Source organism: Panthera onca, chromosome A1 (assembly GCF_046562875.1).
Source record: "Panthera onca isolate mPanOnc1 chromosome A1, mPanOnc1 haplotype 2, whole genome shotgun sequence".
NCBI classification, from domain to species: Eukaryota; Metazoa; Chordata; class Mammalia; order Carnivora; family Felidae; genus Panthera; species Panthera onca.
This window is the reverse complement of record NC_138339.1, coordinates 107,186,271-107,203,940: the sequence shown is the minus strand read 5'-3', so window position 1 is coordinate 107,203,940 and position 17,670 is coordinate 107,186,271. Positions and strand designations below refer to the sequence as shown.

The window sequence follows — 17,670 nt, the reverse complement described above, 5'->3', positions numbered from 1 at the left end:
CGGAGCTGTTAGGGAAAAGAGCCAGTTAAACAAGTAATGCCAATAAAAGCAGGTGAGCATTCTGACAGGTTAAGTATAGAGAACTATGTAAATGTGTAACAGTAGGACTAAACATCGACTAAGAATCTAGGAAGGCCTCCCTGAGAAAATGATTGGTCAGTTGAACTTTGAAAGTTGAATAGGAGACAGGTGGCCAGACAAAGGAAGAGTATATAAGAAATGTTGGATCGCTTTGCAAAGAACTATAAGAGATGTTAAGTATGGACTATACCAAACTAAAAGAAAGATGATGCTGGAGAGGGAAGCAGAAACCAACTCATGCAAGGCACTTTTGAGCTATACTAAGAAATTTATATTTACCCTAAGGGCAGAGGGGAGCCATTGAAAGAAGGAGATAACATAATCTCATTTGCACTTTGGGAAGATTCCTCCAATCTGGCTGTGGTATAGAGACTATACTGGACCCAGAGCAGGACTAGAGGTGTAGAGGCCAGTTGAAGAGACTCTTCTGTGTAGGTATGCATGCATGAAGTTTGCCAAGGCAGGACCTCTTCAAAACAGTTTCCTCCTACTAGGAAGACTCTCACTGTGTTGAAGAGCCATGCTGTAAGTAGTTAGCCATTCACTCCTTCAGAAGACCCACTCCCCTAGAGATGCTAAACAGAAATGCCCCTATGCAAATCCTATCTTCTTTACCATATGTTGTGCCCCATTATTTTTGTGACGTTTGCTTTACTGCCTAGTGTCTTCTGCCTTTAGAACGCAGCTAGAAAAAGTTCAATCACAAATATAGGAGAAGCTAAGAAAGGCCAAGAGGATGTTTTGTTACAGTCCTCTTTCTTTGAGCAAATGCCAGTAGCACATTAATTGGCCCTAAAAACAGACTGCCTTGCCACTTTCAAAACTCAAGGAAAAAGATCTAGGTCTAGCATAATTTTCTAGGAAGCTTTTAAATTTCATTCCACTAAGAAGTCTCCTTTGTTTTCATTTTTCTTTATGTTTTTGGAAAAGACATTTCCAAGTGTACAAAGGTCCACCATTAAAAAAATTAATGGGGTTTACTTTTAAGCTATAGACACAGAAATACACTTTTAGAGATATATTTTATATAACATATATATAGATATATAAGCTCATACACATACACAAAAATAAAAAACACCTAAAAAGCCTTGAAGGATATATACCAAAATGTCAAAAATAGTTATTCTTAGTGATGGAATAATAGATAATTTTGTTCTGCTTCTCCTTATTTTCTAATATTTCTAAATTAAACTTTTCCTTATTATAAAGCAAATATAAGAAAAGTTTGTAAGCAAAAGGGTTTTTTTTTAACAAATAAGTTTTAAAAACAAGGGATGCCTTCTTTTTTTGTTAACACTGTTTGAAGAGCTTAATCTTTTAATTACTACTCTGGAAACAGACAAAATACCTAACCCCAATGCACTAGGAGCCCTCTGAATGCCCATGAGGATATTCTGTAGGAATTTAGTGTTTCCCCCAAAACTTGTCTCATTTCCAAGTGGACGCTATGGTAATGTGTATATTTTCATCTGTTGCCCATGTGGGCATTAAAATTTCCAGAACTTATAAAGCATATAAGGCACTTTCACTATCATTTCTAGCAGTAACTGCCTTTGTTTCTTGTACCATCTGTCTTTATTGAGCTTCAGTTCTAGACCACCAAAACCTTCTTAATTTTTCCATGAACTGTGGTCTCAGTGGTATTTCTTAGATAAATTACAGAGCCTAGCAATTTATTGTGATGCCTTATTGTACTTGTTATTCACATACTGAACTATCATACCTCTGTTTCCTTGTGAAATATGAGTATTTTAATACTGAATTCAATGTGCTAGTCTCTTAATTAGTCATTTGATTTTTTTGGACAGGTAGTACTTCACCCCGTTTCACAAGTATGTACTTTTTTAAACTGTAGAATAAAAATATTTTTTCCAGCTTTTGTTCTCTACTCATATTCTGGAGGTAAGCTAAGTATTAATTACAAAACTATAGACACTTGTTGTTTGTTACCCGCAAAGGACATGGGAGACAAACAAGAACCACAGAAATCGTGCCCTTTTCTTAAAAATCTACTGAACATGGTATTTACGTCCCACTTCTTTTACTTAACAACAGAATGTAATGCTCTTGTATATAATTTTTAATAATGTAATAGTATATTCATTACTTTTTACAAAATATATCTAGTTCATTACTGATAGATATTAACATGTTTTCATTTTTCCATTTGTAGGAATATGGCTGCAGTGTACATCTTTTCCATAAGCCATTTTCTGTTTCATACTATTTTTCTTCATGTATTCCCAGGATTGAAGTGATTGAGTCAAAGGGAATGATCACCTTAAAGTTTTGACATATTTAAATAGCTTTTTAAAATATCACTCCAATTTACCCATCTTCCACCAGTTAATGTGTTTATTCATTTTACCTTCCTTGCCATTGATATTTTTACATTTTTGGAAATTTGTTCAATGACAAATACTATTTGTTATTGGTGTTTTATTTTGTGATTTCTCATATTTTAGTGAAGTAGCTCCTAGTCTTGTGGACCTTAAAAATTAGTCACTAACAAGCATGCATTTTAAAGTTTAAGTGTCTTCTATATAAGCAAACTATGTTCCCCAAATCAGAAACTGTCACATATGCCTGAGGGAAAATGTCAGTGCAAATGTAAACAGGGCATTGTCGAGGTTTATAGAACAATCACTGCTTGAGTTTTGTTATTTTCCTTCAAAATTAAAAATTCATCTAAGTCTTAGTGTTTCAAATTTTTTCTACCAAATTTCAGTGTCTCTTCTAAAATTATATTTATCCTTATCAGAAAACTTAGCCATGTAATCATTATTTCAGACCCTGGCGCTGCTGAACCAGTTTAAATCTAAACTCACTCAAGCAATTGCTGAAACTCCTGAAAATGACATTTCTGAAGCAGAAGTAGAAGATGATGAAGGATGGTAAGGGCTTTGATTTCTCTGTATTAACCATGAACAAATAGGCTCAGAGCAGAGGTACTATTAGGATATTAGGACATTTCCACTATGTCGTCTTCTCCCCTCACCCCCAGACTTCACCTTTAATCACACCTTCATCATTATAGAGTCTCGGCATCTTTTGACTTCATTTCACTTCCATAAGCATTTATTGAGTGCTTGGTGTGTTCCCAGTATTGTGCTAGCCAGTGGAAAATATACAAGACATATATGACACTCTCCCTGTCCTAAATAACTTTCTAATATTGTAGAAAAGATAAGATTCACATTAAACAGCTAGAAAGCAGCCTCAAAAGATTCTAAATCATTTATTTTTTACACTTTCCCACAAACATTTTAGGACTCAGTAATACATTTCATAATCCTACTAAGTTCCTCTTAAAATTTATGACCTACAGGATCCTAGCAATCATACACAGTCAACTTATTTTTTCTTTGGCTGTTTTTCAGCTTTTTAAGACACTGATAAGAAATAAAGGAATTAATGACTTGTACATGTCCTGTGCTTAACACTTTATCCTATACTGGCAAAAAGGAAAAAAAAAAAAAGGAATAAGAATTGTGCTTTCCCTTATCACACTCCTCTGTCCTCCAGTTGACTTCACATGTAGTATATTAGGACTCCCCACACCTAACTGCCCTCACCTCCCACTACACCCTGGCTCAAGCACATTACTGCAAGCAAGCCAAAGGGTCACCCCCCACATATGACTCACCCTCTGGAGCCTCTGAACTGTCACATGTGCCATTACCCCAACCCAGAATCATAGCCTCACTCCTCTCTGCCAGACGGCATCTCTCTCCTATTTCAAAACTGCTCAACACTCCCATCCTCCAGGAAACCAGTCAGCAAGATTTGTTGAGCACTCACAAATCTAGAGGGTGGAGGAAAGAGGGCTGGGACACACATTTAAAAAGACATAAAAACACTTATTAAGAAAACATTTAAGCAAGTAGGATTCTGCAACTATATACAACTTTAATCAAAAGGACTGAGGGGATGATGATTTGAATGGAATGAATCCTACCTCCCCTAGGACCCTGAAATGCTTATATATTTCTCAAAATATAATTTCTGTACGATCTAGGTTATGTACTTTTTTTTAACCCTGAGACTCTTTTAATTGGTTTCTATTACTTATATGTACTTATTTATACTTAAATTCAAAGTTGCTTGAAGGCAGAAGCTGGCTCCTCCCACAGTTGTGTGCCAAAGGTGAAGGCTCAATGAGTGTTGACTGACCCTTAGAGATAAATGCACATTACATAGAAGAATTTTCTGTTTTTTTATATGACTGGACAGGTTTAGTTTTATTTTGGATTCCCTGAATGTCTCAAAATATCTTTCAAATGTTTTGGGTTCAGCCACCACACAAAAAAAATGTTTTGCCAAGTCCTCTTCCCCTTATTTTTGAATCCATATGCATTTTTTAAGGAAACATGATCCATGTGTTTCTGATTCATTTACACTTAACTCATCAAGATGATGTTTTGTAAGAGCAGTTTGATGCCCAATAAGTTTTTTTAACCTTTTTATAAGCCATTTAAGTCCTTTTTTATTGAACAGGAAAGTCACCAACAAATTTAGACCCAGAAATTTCATTTGAAACTCATAACACACAGGATTCAAATTTACTTTTAACTTGGCAAGACCATTTAACTTCCCAGGGTTCTTCCGAGCCACTTGGTTCCGAATTCTCTCACTGTGAATTCCTCATTAGCTGCAGATGTCAATCAGTGTTTTTAAAATTGTCATTCTTGCTTTTGATGTGATTTCACAGTACAATCTATGTTCTAACATCCTCATTAGAAAGTAAACAAATGGGAAAACTTTACCAGATGGTAAAATCGCTGGTCAGTGATGTTGACCAGTTCTCCATTTGGGGAACAAAACTAAGTGGAAGAGGAAGGGTAAGTATGTTAAAGACTTACCAGGTCTTCCGGGGGTTCATTTCTACTTTCAATTACAGTCTCCTAAACAGAAAGTCAGAACTATACACTGTGTACCTACACATTTTTTGTATTTGTTTTATCTAACATCTAGTAAAAAATAACTTTAGTGTTTCAAGGCACTACACAGAATCATACAGAATACATGGGACTATTTTATTGCAATATAGACTATTGAAATTTTGTAACGTGATAAGCAACAACATCCTGTCTGTTCATAAATACACCCGTTCAAGTTTATCAGGTCTCTAGTGATTTAGACCATCACTCATAAAGTATATTCCACTCAGAAAAGAAGCCTTATATTAAAAGTGATTTATGGCAAATATTATGAGTGCATGGCATGTGCATGTGTGTTATGCATAAATTACATGGTTACCAGACTATTTTGTAGGTCACGGTTACCGCTTTTCTAAGAAGTGAAAGTCAGCCAGTACTGTACTACACTGTCAAGGTCTGTTATCTGAGGTAAAATGATTGCTTCTCAGACATTTTTATGTGTCCGCATGAGTGACCACACATTGAGGGATCATTTTCATTTTCTGTCAAGATAGAAACCATTACCAATTTGTTATGTTTTCTTTTACTTGGCAAACTTTCGGTTTGCATTTTTGGCTAAGCTGCTGTATTGGCATGGTATACAACAGACATTTGGGTACCATTCAGCAGCATTCTACTTTTTTATGCAAAAAAAAAAAAAAAAAAAACAGTGGGAGGGGGAAAAGAAATATGATTCTATTGTAAACACTGTATATGGTGTTTGATAATTACTCCCAGATTTCACTGTCTAACAAGGCATTTAAAGAAGTGTTATTAGTAGATCTAAGCTGAAATGCATGATAGAAATTTTTCACTCAAAATTATTAAGATTCTTCCTTTGTTGGGATATATACTGCCAGTATTTGGTGGCAGTGATGGCTCCCAGACTCCAGTGTAGCAGCTAAAGTAGCCTCTTTGCCTCTACATTCCTTCTTCCCACAGCATCACACTCTTATAGCTATAGAATCTTTCTTCAAGCATGGGTTTTATAAAACCATTAGATACATGGCAGGAATCATCAGCGACCAGATTCATATGAACATGTGGATGAGGTCCATGTGCCATTTTGGGTTTGGTTAGATAAAGCTTGGTTAGCTCCCAAAAAAGTTTTGTGAGAGCTGTTTCTGACAAGATAGAAGAGAGACATAAAAAAGAAAGCCACCTGCTCCTACAGAACAAAATCAGCATTCCAAGGAGAGGAGAAAAGTTAAATCTATGAGAGTAGAATGTGATCTTGTGAACATTTAACTATTTACTACTATGTTCCATTCAAATGTTTTTCCAGGTTAATCTAAGATTAACCTAATACTTTGTAACAAATATATATGATAAAATAATAAACCATATAAAGGTCTATCTGCCTTCCTCCCTCCTCTTCTCATCTCTCTCCCCTCCACCACTTTCTCATAGTACGTACAGTATTCAGTATTCTAAGAATTAGAGAATAATTATTTTTACTATATAAAGAAAAGATGTTCACTATACCAAAACCAGATTATGGACACCTCAAAAAAAGTAAATAATAGTCACCTGTGATCCTCAACTCAACAATAAATATCATTAATTTATACACTTCCAGATATTTTTATGCCCATGCACATTTTAGGCAGAAATGAAATCATATAATGCTATATAATCTTATAACTTGCTTTCAGCTTTTAGCAATATACAGCAAATATACAAAAGTAAATACTTTTCCTTGCCATACATAATTTTATGATTAATTTTTATATTTTTGTATTAGGCCACATAGTATGCCATTATAAGATAAACCACAGTTTCCTTGATCAGCCCCATGTTTTTGGATATTTAGGCTCTTTCCAGTTTGGTTTTTAGTGTTTTTTTTTGTTTGTTTATTTAATGTTTTGTTTATTTGTTTTAATGTTTATTTATTTTTGAGACAGAGAGAGACAGAGCATGAGTGAGGGAGGGGCAGAGAGAGAGAGGGAGACACAGAATCCGGAGCAGGCTCCAGGCTCTGAACTGTCAGCACAGAGCCCAATGCAGGGCTCGAACTCACGGACTATGAGATCATGACCTGAGCCAAAATCAGACACTTAACCAACTAAGCCACCCAGGCGCCCCTCCAGTTTACATGTATTATACACAACACTGTAATGAACATCCATGTATCTTCATCATTGCCAGTTTTCTCCAGATCAATTTCCAAAACTGGAATTCCTTAGTCAGTGGGTATGCATATTACGCTTCTGCTAAATATTTTCATGGCCCTCCCAAAATGTCATTCCAGTCTACACTCCCAAATAAATATCATTTTTATGACTTGCTTTTTAGGGCTGTTAGAATCTCAAGAATTAATTAAGGTACTTTGCAGTACTTACTGAAAGAGAATAACGTTTCCAAAAACATGTTTTGCCTTTGTAAAGTTTTTAAAAATACGCAGTCTGGTTTGCTTCTGTTTTTAATAAAACTAGTACACATTTCATCATAACTCTTCAAGATCCTCAGGTTTAAATGGTTTTGTTCTTGGTTCTGAAAAAATTATCCTTCTAAGATAATCTTATTGGTTAGGACTTTTGGATCTGGATTCTTTTTTTGTTTTTGTTTTTCAGTTTTATTACTGCACCTTGGCTTGCATTAAAAATCAGTTTGTCCATCAGTCATTGTTTGTGCTAGAGATTAGAGTTTGAGAACCAGATTTAGCATGAGGTAGTTTTCAAGTGTTCTTCAGGAGTTAGCATAGCATAGAAGCAATAAAAACCAGTTGTCTGAGTATTCAAAACTGTGAAAATTTAATAATGCAGATGTAAAAGAAAGTATTGACTGTTAGGTCCATTCAGACCTCATTATAAGATACCATTAAAGGACATAGCTTCACTTCATTGGCAAAGCTTTAAATACTTTTTATATATAATAAATGCTGTAATTTGTATGAGGTTTAGTCATGTATTGAGTGAAGGGTACAATGACTACAAAGGAACATTGTAATTATAGTCTCCACTTCATTCAATCAGGACTTTGCCAAGCATGGATAACAAGTCAGTGTAGACAAACCCAAATACAGGTATAAGGACAGATGCTGTGAGAATAATGAAAACTCACATTAGCCAAGCAAGAGATCTTCTTTACCCATTTAGCATTAGCCAAGACAGCAGGTCTCACATTTTTTTCTCTGGACCCCTTTATACTCTTAAAAATTGGGGCACCTGGGTGGCTCAGTTGGTTGAGCATCCGACTTCAGCTCAGGTCATGATCACAGTCCATGAGTTCAAGCCCCACGTCGGGCTCTATGCTGACAGCTCAGAGCCTGGAGCCTGCTTCGGATTCTGTGTCTCCCTCTCTCTCTGCCCCTCCTCTGCTCATGCTCTCTCTCTCTCTCAAAAAGTAAATAAAAATTTAAAAAAAATTTTTTTTTAATTATAAAATTTAGTGAGGACTCCAAAGAGCTTTGATTTGTATGGAATATATCTATTGATATTCACCTTACTAGAAATTAAAACTAAAGAATGAAATCACTTAAAAATAATAATAAACCCATTTCATGTTAACATAAATAAAAATTGTATGAAGGACCATTATATTTTCATAGGAGAAAATCTAGTGAGAAAAGTGCCATTGATTTACCTTTTTTTTTTAATTTACCTTTTTTTTGCATATCTCCCAATGTCTGACATAACAGAAGCAGCCGGATTCTCATATCTTCTTTACTGTCTTTTTTTAAAATTTTTTTTATGTTTGTTTATTTCTGAGACAGAGACAGAGCATGAGTGGGGGAGGGGCAGAGAGAGAGGGGGAGACAGAGAATCAGAAGCAGGCTCCAAGCTCTGAGCTGTCAGCACAGAGCCCGATGCGGGGCTTGAACTCACAAACCATGAGATCATGACCTGAGCTGAAGTCGGTTGCTCAACCGACTGAGCCACCCAGGCGCCCCTTCTTCACTCTGTTTTGACACACATCATGTACTCTCTCAGAAATTCCACCGTGAATTCATAAGGATAAGAATGAAAATGAAAAAAGACAATGTTTTAATATTCATACTAAAATAATTTTGACAATAGAGACACAGTGATCCTCAAGTCACAGTTTGAGAACTGATGGACTAAAGCATCTTTAGTCATTGTGTGTGTCATGATGATTCTTTTTGTTAGATATAATAACTCACTTTATAAGTCCTGGGAAGCTTTATTCAACTTCGCAGTTTGTGATCCTTGTTCTCAAGGAGTACCAAAGTAGTGCTTTCCGAATTAAATGTGGCCAGCCTATTGGCCGAGACCTGCTTACAACATAATTCTTACCATGCCCATAGCAACTCCAAACTGGCATTTAACTGCTCTTTTTTCTTTTTCAGAAATGTTTCATAATAGGCTTTTTAGAGTAGCTTTAGACTCACAGCAAAATTGAGCAGAAACTATAAAAAGTTCCCGTAATCCTTCCCTTCCCTCCCCTGCAACACACAGCCCTCTCAACTATCAATATCCCACACCGGAATGGTACATTTGTTACAAATGAAAAGCCTATATTCACACATCATTATCTCTTAAAGGCCACAGTTTACATTAGGGTTCACTGTCAGTGATGTATATTCTATGGGTTTGGACAAATGTATAATGACATGTAGCCACCATTATAGTACCATACAGAATAGTTTCATTGCCCTAAAAATTCTCTATGTTCTGCTTATTCATCTCTCATTTTCCCACTAAGGCTGGCAACCGTAGATGATTTTACTGTGTGCACAGTTTCGCCTTTTCCAGAATGTCATATAGTTGGGATCAGAGAGTATACAGCTTTTTTGGGTTGGCTCCTTTCACTTAGTAATATGCATTTAAGATTCCTCCATGAACTTCATGCCATGGATCTTTTTTTAGTGCTGAATGATATTCCTTGTCTGTACGTAGCACAGTTTACCTATGCATTCACCTACTAAAGGACATCTCAGCTACTTTCAAGTTTTGGCAAGCATGAATAAAGTTGCTATAAACATCCATGTGTAAGTTTTTGTATGGACATAAGTTTTAGGGTAAATACCAAGGAGTATAATTGCTATATCATATGGTAAGAGCATGTTTAGTTTTGTAAGAAACTGCCAAACAATCACCCAGTGGCTTGACCATTTTGCTTTCCCACTGCAATGAATGAGAGTCCCCGTAGCTCTACTTCCTTACTGGAATTTGGTGTTCTCGGTGTTTTAGATTTTGACCCCTCTGACAGGCGTGGAGTGGTATTTCATTGTTCTTTTAATTTGCAGTTCCTCAATGACCTATGATGTTGATCATCTTTCCACATGCTATTTGCCATCTCTGTACCTGCTTTTGTGAGGTGTCTGCTAAGGTTTTTTGCTCGCTTTTTAATCGAGTTGTTCATTTTCTTCTTATTGAGTTTTCAGAGTTCTTTGTATCTTCAGGTGTGTCTTTAGTAAATATTTTCTCCCAGTCTGTGGCTTGTCTTCTCATTCTCTTGGTACTGTTTTCTACAGAGCAGAAGTTTTTAATTTCCATGAAATCCAGGTAATCCACTGTTTGTTTCATGGATCATGCCTTTGGTGTTGCATCTAATAGCCAAGGTCATCTAGGTTTTCTCCTATGTTATCTTCTAGGAGTTTTACACTTTTGCATATTGCATTTAGGTCTATGATGCATTTTTTAATTGAAATAAAATTAACATACAGTGTTATATTAGTTTCAGGTGTATGACATTTATCCAACAATTCTCTACATTACTCAGCACTCACCAGGACAAGTGTAATTCCCATCTGTCACCATACAACGTTATTACAGTATTATTGACTATATTCTCTATGCTGTACTTTTCATCTCTGTGCCTTATTTATTTTGGCCTATGATCCATTGTGAATTATTTTGTGAAGGCTGTGGGATCTGTGTCTAGATTTTTTTTTTTTTTTTTTTTTTGCTTGTGGAGTGTTTACATTTTCACAAACATTTTAGTTTTGGCAAGCCTGCAGTTACTTTTAATGTGCAATCTCATCATTTCTTTTATAACCAGCTGTTAAGTATATTTTTAGCCAATTATCAGTTATTCATATAAATTAATAAGATTTGCAAAATAACTGACAGTAGAAATCACTTATACTTGACTTTAAATATACATCCTTTTTATGCTTTTTGTTCATATTCTTCTACTGGTAGTAGGAGATAAAGGTGGTTCTGAATCCAACCAATTCATTCTTTTTTTTATAAACACTTTTAAATGATTTATTTATTTTTGAGAGAGAGACAGAGAGAGAGAAAGAGAATGTGTGCAAGCAGGTGAGGGGCAGAGAGAGAGGGAGACACAGAATCCACAGCAGGCTCCAGGCTCTGAGCTGTCAGCACAGAGCCCAATGCGGGGCTCAAACTCACAAACTGTGAGATCATGACCTGAGCCAAAGTCGGACACTTAACCGACTGAGCCACCCAGGCACCCCCCTCAACCAATTTATTCTTGAAGCAGATATTTGCATGTGATATATTTCAGGTATGCTGCTAGGACCTTAATGCTATCTTCCCTCATTTAACCCTCATAGGGCTCATAGGTTAGGGACCAGCTATGGTGGGTTTGTTTCTTACAGCTCCACTAGAGAATCAGTATTATTCCCATTCTATAAATGAAGAAACTTAGACTCAGAAAGTTAGGTTATTTGCCCAAGATCACACAGTAATAAATAGTGAGGCTCTTGGTCACACTTAAGAGCCCCAGAATACCAATTTCTATCACAGTGATTTTAACATGAAGTAACAAAAATGAGGGGTGGGGGAAATCAACTTGACTTTCAAAGACCTTTGATTCTAAATAATACTATCTGTCTTCTGGAGCTGGTTACAGCACATTTATCATCCATTCTAATCTTTGGAATACTTTTCACATTCTTTTCAAGAAATGCACCACTATGGAGGCTCTGTATAATCCTACATATTGAATTATATTTTAATTATACAATGAGCTGTTAAATCAGACTGCCTGAACAAGCAACCTCTATTGCAAGCCTTAATTTCTTCACCTGTAAAGTGGAAATAACAATATCTACCTCAGGGTTATTATTAGAATTAAATGAGATAATTCGTGTAAAGTGGTTCCAAAGTTACAAAGTTCCTGACTCTAAGGAAATGCTCAGGAAATATTAGGTGTGAGAGAGGGAGAAGGGTGCATGGTACTGGGGTAATATTGGTAAGGCCTGACAAATTATTCAGTAAACACTCTAAATTAAATTGACAAATTGTTATACAGTTGTCTTGATGTAATAATATCAAAGAAAAATAATATATAAATAAAAGGCAAATGTTAATTTACCTCAGTTATGTTGTCTGTAACCTAGAAGGAATGTGGATATATTCATTAAATTTGCTAGCTGTGCATGATGGTTCTATTTTAAAATCTTTTGAGAAAAAGAGACAAGTATTATAAAGCAGATTCTTTAGCTGAATCTGATTATAACTCTGAATATAATTTTATATAACTCTGAATCCAGAGTTTAGCTAATGTAAATTCAGCATCCATAGAGAAAGAGGAGGGGAGTAGACAAGATTACCTTTTTTATGCTGGGAATATACAATCATACATCGTGGACTTGGACCGTCTCCAGAAACTTTTTTTTTGTTTTTTGTTTTTTGGGGGTTTTTATAGCTGACAGCATTTTGAAACAGAGAAAGGCCTTTGTAGGCATAAGTAGTTCATTTCTATTAGGAAGAAGATTTAAGGAGCAAAGGTCCTTGGGATTAAGCACATTGTAGTAAAAAAATCATTTCATAGTGGGAGTTACAGATAGCAACCAAGCCAGTACAAAATGAAAGCGGCCATTATACACAGGCAATCAAGAAAATAGGAACAAAAGCTCTATTACTTTAACCATATCTCAAAGTTAAATGATGTAGAAAAACCCAAATACTAAGGTTCCAGGTGAAATTTTGTGAAAGAAGATGCAGAATTTGTACAGAGTTGTTTGTATTTCTAAAAATAAAATTTTTACAAATTTTTTAAATTGTTTTCAAAAATGTTTAATTTGTATCATTTTCTTTTAGAAAATTATTAGATGAAATTAATACTAATTGTCATATTGATTTTTCAAATAACCCACTTTGTGGTTATAATGCAATCTATATAAAAAACATTGAAAAAGGACAGGAAATAAAAAATCATTAGTAATTTCATACCCTACAGAGAATCATCATTAATCCTTTTGTCTATACCTATATTACACTTTTCTCAAGAATGGAAAAATTTATTTGATTTTTCATTAGGAGTCTTTCATGAGTGAATAATCCAATAGTTATATATTTTGTAAGTCCACTGTTATCTCCTTAGGTTAAAGGAAGTGAAACCGTTAAGTATTTTTTTATAATTTACAAACAAGAAACTGCATAGTTCTTATTTGTTAATTTTGATGAATTTTCAAAATCGTACATACCCATGTAAACACCACCAAAACAAGATCTAGAACATTTACATCACCCCTGAAAGTTCCCTCATGCCCCTTTCAAACAGTTCCCTCCCCCAGATCATTGTGATTTTTGTTAGCTCAAGTGTGTCTTGATAACATCTTTGCTAGATTGCATTCCAGAAGGTTAAATCATTTATACCTGTACCGGTAATGTATGAAGTGGCTGGTTTCTCCTTATGCTAAGTATCACGTATGTGTATGTTGTAATATATCATAGGTACCAGATATAGATACATTAATCTTTGCCAGTTTCTACTTTGTATTATTTTGTATTTCTTTGTTTACTGATGAAGTTGAACTTTTAAAAATGTGTTAACTGGCCATTTATATTTCATCATTCTTGTGGTGGTGGTTATTAAGTGTATAAGGCTTTTTTTTTATTAAGTGTATAGTCTAATATGATTATATATTTCTTACTGCTTTGCAAAAGCTCTTTAATATTAAGGAATTTGGGGCGCCTAGGTGGCTCAGTCAGTAGAGCGTCCAACAATGGCTCAGGTAATGATCTGGCTCAGTTCGTGGGTTCGATCCCCGGGTCGGGCTCTGTGCTAACAGCTCAGAGCCTGGAGTCTGCTTCAGATTCTGTGTCTCCCTCTCTCTCTGCCCCTCCCCCCACTCATGCTCACTCACTCTCTCTCAAAAATAAACATTAAAAAAATTAAGGATATCATTTTTTGTTTTAAATATTTTTACTAGTTTGTCATTACCTAACAATTTGTTTGTGAGGGGTTTGCTTTGTTTTGTTTTGGCTTTGTTTTTAACATGGAGTTTTAAATGTGTATTTATAAATCTGCCAATCTTGCTCTTCATGTTTTTGGCCCACCATCATTCTTTAAACTCTTATAATCCCAGGATTATATAAATACCTAGTTATATCTTTCTCTAGTATTTTTGTGGTTTTATTTTCATTTTTAATTTACATCTTTAATCTACCTGGAAATTATTATTTGGTGTATTATATTAGGTTACTCTTATAACTTTTATTTTTGTATATTACTAACTTCCACAAGTGAATAATCCTTTGTTTTTCCCCACTGATATTACACATGTGCTTTATCATATACTAAGGGCTTAGAAATATTTTTGGGTCAGTTTCATCATTTTACAAGGATTTTTCTGTCTATTCCTGTGTCAGTACCTCACTGCTAAATTATTACAGCCATATAATACTATTTAATATCTGGTAAGCAAGTTGGATCTCTATTGTTCAACACATATTTTTACTTTAAAAGTTTAAGCAACTGGATAATGTGCTCCATTTGTATTTTCTTTGAGTAAACCACACCTGGAAAAATCTTAGACAATTGAACATGGAATCAATAAAAAGGCCCCATTATTTAACAGGTGGCCACTACCTGAATTGAGACCCTAGTGCCAAGAAGGAAATAATCAGTCTTTAGACAAACTCCCTACTTTCAAAGTAATGGAAAAGATTGCATGTGGAAAATAAGTAGCATGAGGAATAAAAAAGAACAAAATTTAGGATATTTGATTGCCAATTTATGGTATAGGTTATTAAATGTTTTTATGAGAGGTTTGATCAGAATTTTTTCCATTTCCCTGGTACTGAAAAAAAAAAAAGCACAAAGTATTAACAAAATCATACAGTAGATAACATCTCACTTTTATTTTACATGATGGTAATCCCCAGGACATCTAGGATTGCTGTATATAAATGCAAGCCACAAAATATTCTTCCAGAGACATTCATTAATAATCTTTCTACTACCTACCATTTTGAATTATTAACATCCCTTATCCTCTCTGGTATTAATGCAGATAATCAAGTTAAATGTAACAATAATGTTCTGTTCTTTGTGTGCAGATAATTCAATCAGCCACGATATATAAAATGTTGGGCTTGAGCTGTTTTTTTAGTAGAAATAAAAGTTGTAAGAAGAAGCTAACTTTTACTAACATTTACAAAATATTAATCTTTTTTAACCTATAAGCTAAATGTTATTAAATTATATGGGAAGAATCTGAAGCAGAGAAAGGTTAAGTAACTTGGGTCAAGATCTCAGAGCTAGAAAGTGGTAGATCTCAGAAATAGCTAATCATGCTTGGCTCAGTAGTTGTCTTTTTTTGTGTGATTTTATACTGCAACAGTTTCTCGAGCTAGCCTACATATTTTTCACATTTGCTTATAAAGCAGTGTCATTGTTTATTGCTGTAGTAATAAGGCCAAACAAGTGACTTCAGCACTTTATTATAAATTTTTGGTCAAAAATTGTCCAGCTCCCTTTAAATCACAGCAGATATTAAGTCCATGTCCCTAATATTATAATCCCTTTAATTTGAAAAATTAAAATACAGACAGTTGTTTAAAAGTTTAACTTGAATAAGAAGTTCTTGCCACATTTACCCAGAATTTTCCATGGGAATATACAGGAGAGTGGTTATGAATATGGGATTTGGAATCAGACCTGATTTGAATTTATTAGCTGTGTGATTTCAGACAAATTGTATAACCTGTCTCATCCTGTTGCTTAAACTGTAGTCTGAGGATGGTAAATAGTACCTTTCTGATAGGTTAGTTTGTAGATTACATGAAATACTTTTTTTAAAGGATTTAACAGGGTGTCAGTGCTCAGTAAAGGTTTTGTTGTTCTCATTTTTGATGTTCTCATTGATATTTTTGAAAACTAATTTCTCTGTATTTGTCAGTAGATCTACCAAGATGATTAGAATTTATACCATTTCTATAATGTTTGACAGGTTTTTTTGTTTGTTTGTTTTTTTACCTTTTCTTAATTAACCCATAATAAGTTGCAATGGTTAACTTCGGTTTCTATCATGATTCTTTCTAGGATAAAATAAATTTGAGATTTGATATTTTTATGGTAGACAGTAATGCCTCATTAATGAAATATTGTTGTTGTTTTTTTTCCTTGAGACTGGTGCCAAAAATGGCAGAAGGGATATCAACTATAAATAAAATTTTAATATAAACTTTAGAGAGCACAAAATTATAAACTCAGTGTAAGGTAAATGTTTTTCTTCTGTTTCTCTCTCTTAGCCAAGTTCTAAGATAGTGATAAAATGAAGCAAGAGGAAATACGATTATAGACCCGGTTGCCTAATTGGTATTCATTTTATAAAGGACTATAAATAATGCTGCAGAAGACCAATGAGGTTCTTTATAAATAGGACCTTGTCAGAATTGCTGACCCTGGAAAGGCAGTTATTTTCATTCTAAGCCCTCTGTCCAGTCCCTGAAGTCACCTCTTTTTCTCCCTTTTTCTTCTGAATAAAGAAAGCTCTGCTGTATTTACTCTGTTTTCATACAGTTTGACCTGAAATAAGTTTCTATCACATTAGGTAAGCTTGCTTTGTTCGTGGATTTGTTGAGAGAGACGGGCAGATAGCCATGTACCCCAGCTGCTTACCAGGCCTTTTGGACTGGGAACCCCATCTTCCCAAGTTGTTTTGTTAGTTCACCAGGCACAGATTAAATGTTATTGGCTGAGCGGTTGGTTAAACCCCAGGGCAGGTGTAAGAATGCGTATTACAGATTTATTCTGGAAAGCCTCTTAAATCTTTCCACCTGTGCCCTACTGAGAGTGTGAAGCATATTAGATAGGCTTTCTCAGAAAGCTGAGAAACTATTCCCATGTTGCTGAAGACATTTTGAAAATTACATCTTTTCACTTTTGCTCCAACAATACTCAATATTTATTCAAGACACTCTATAATATGAGGATTATTTTTTTCTTTTTAACTGAGGAAAACAAAAAGTTTTTTTTAAGAGGTGGCTTTTCAAAACCCCAAAGCAAAGGAGAAATATTAACATTTACTCAAAATTTAGAAGAAAGGAAGTTTTCCCATGTTAATGATGAACAGTAAAAGAAATTCCACTAGTTTTTATCTTTGTTTTCTTTTTCCATAGGCCAGTGGCTTGCTTGGTTTACCCAATGTTCTATTTTCCTATAGTGATTTTCATTTGTTTCAAATATTTCAATGTTTTTCTTTTATTGTTTTGTTACTATTGTCCTGCTGTCAATTTTTAAATTTCTTCTAAGTTTTGGCCATTTCTGTCTGCATTTTTCTCTGCTTCCTTTAAGTCACTGTTTCTGTTTCCCATTTTGACTCTTCTTTTATCCTTTTTCTCCTTGATTTCATTCCCTTATTTAGCCTCTTCTGTTTCTCAGTCATCTCTGTCCTGTGCTGACCTGCTCTGCTGGACATGAAGAATCCCAGTGACCTCATTTTCCTGGACTTTTTAAAATATACTTTGATCTCTGGCCTCATTCATGCTTTGTCTGTCTGTCT

The 17,670-nt window shown here is 34.8% G+C and overlaps 1 protein-coding gene across 1 annotated transcript in view; it reads left to right on the top strand.

Annotated features, from left to right (window-relative positions):
• CWC27 (CWC27 spliceosome associated cyclophilin) overlaps positions 1–17,670 on the top strand; it is a 201,397-nt gene that overhangs the window by 169,704 nt on the left and 14,023 nt on the right. The window contains exon 13 of the mRNA XM_060635677.3: positions 2,875–2,978. Within this exon, the coding sequence (XP_060491660.1) occupies positions 2,875–2,978 (104 nt within the window). The remainder of the gene's footprint in view (positions 1–2,874; positions 2,979–17,670) is intronic.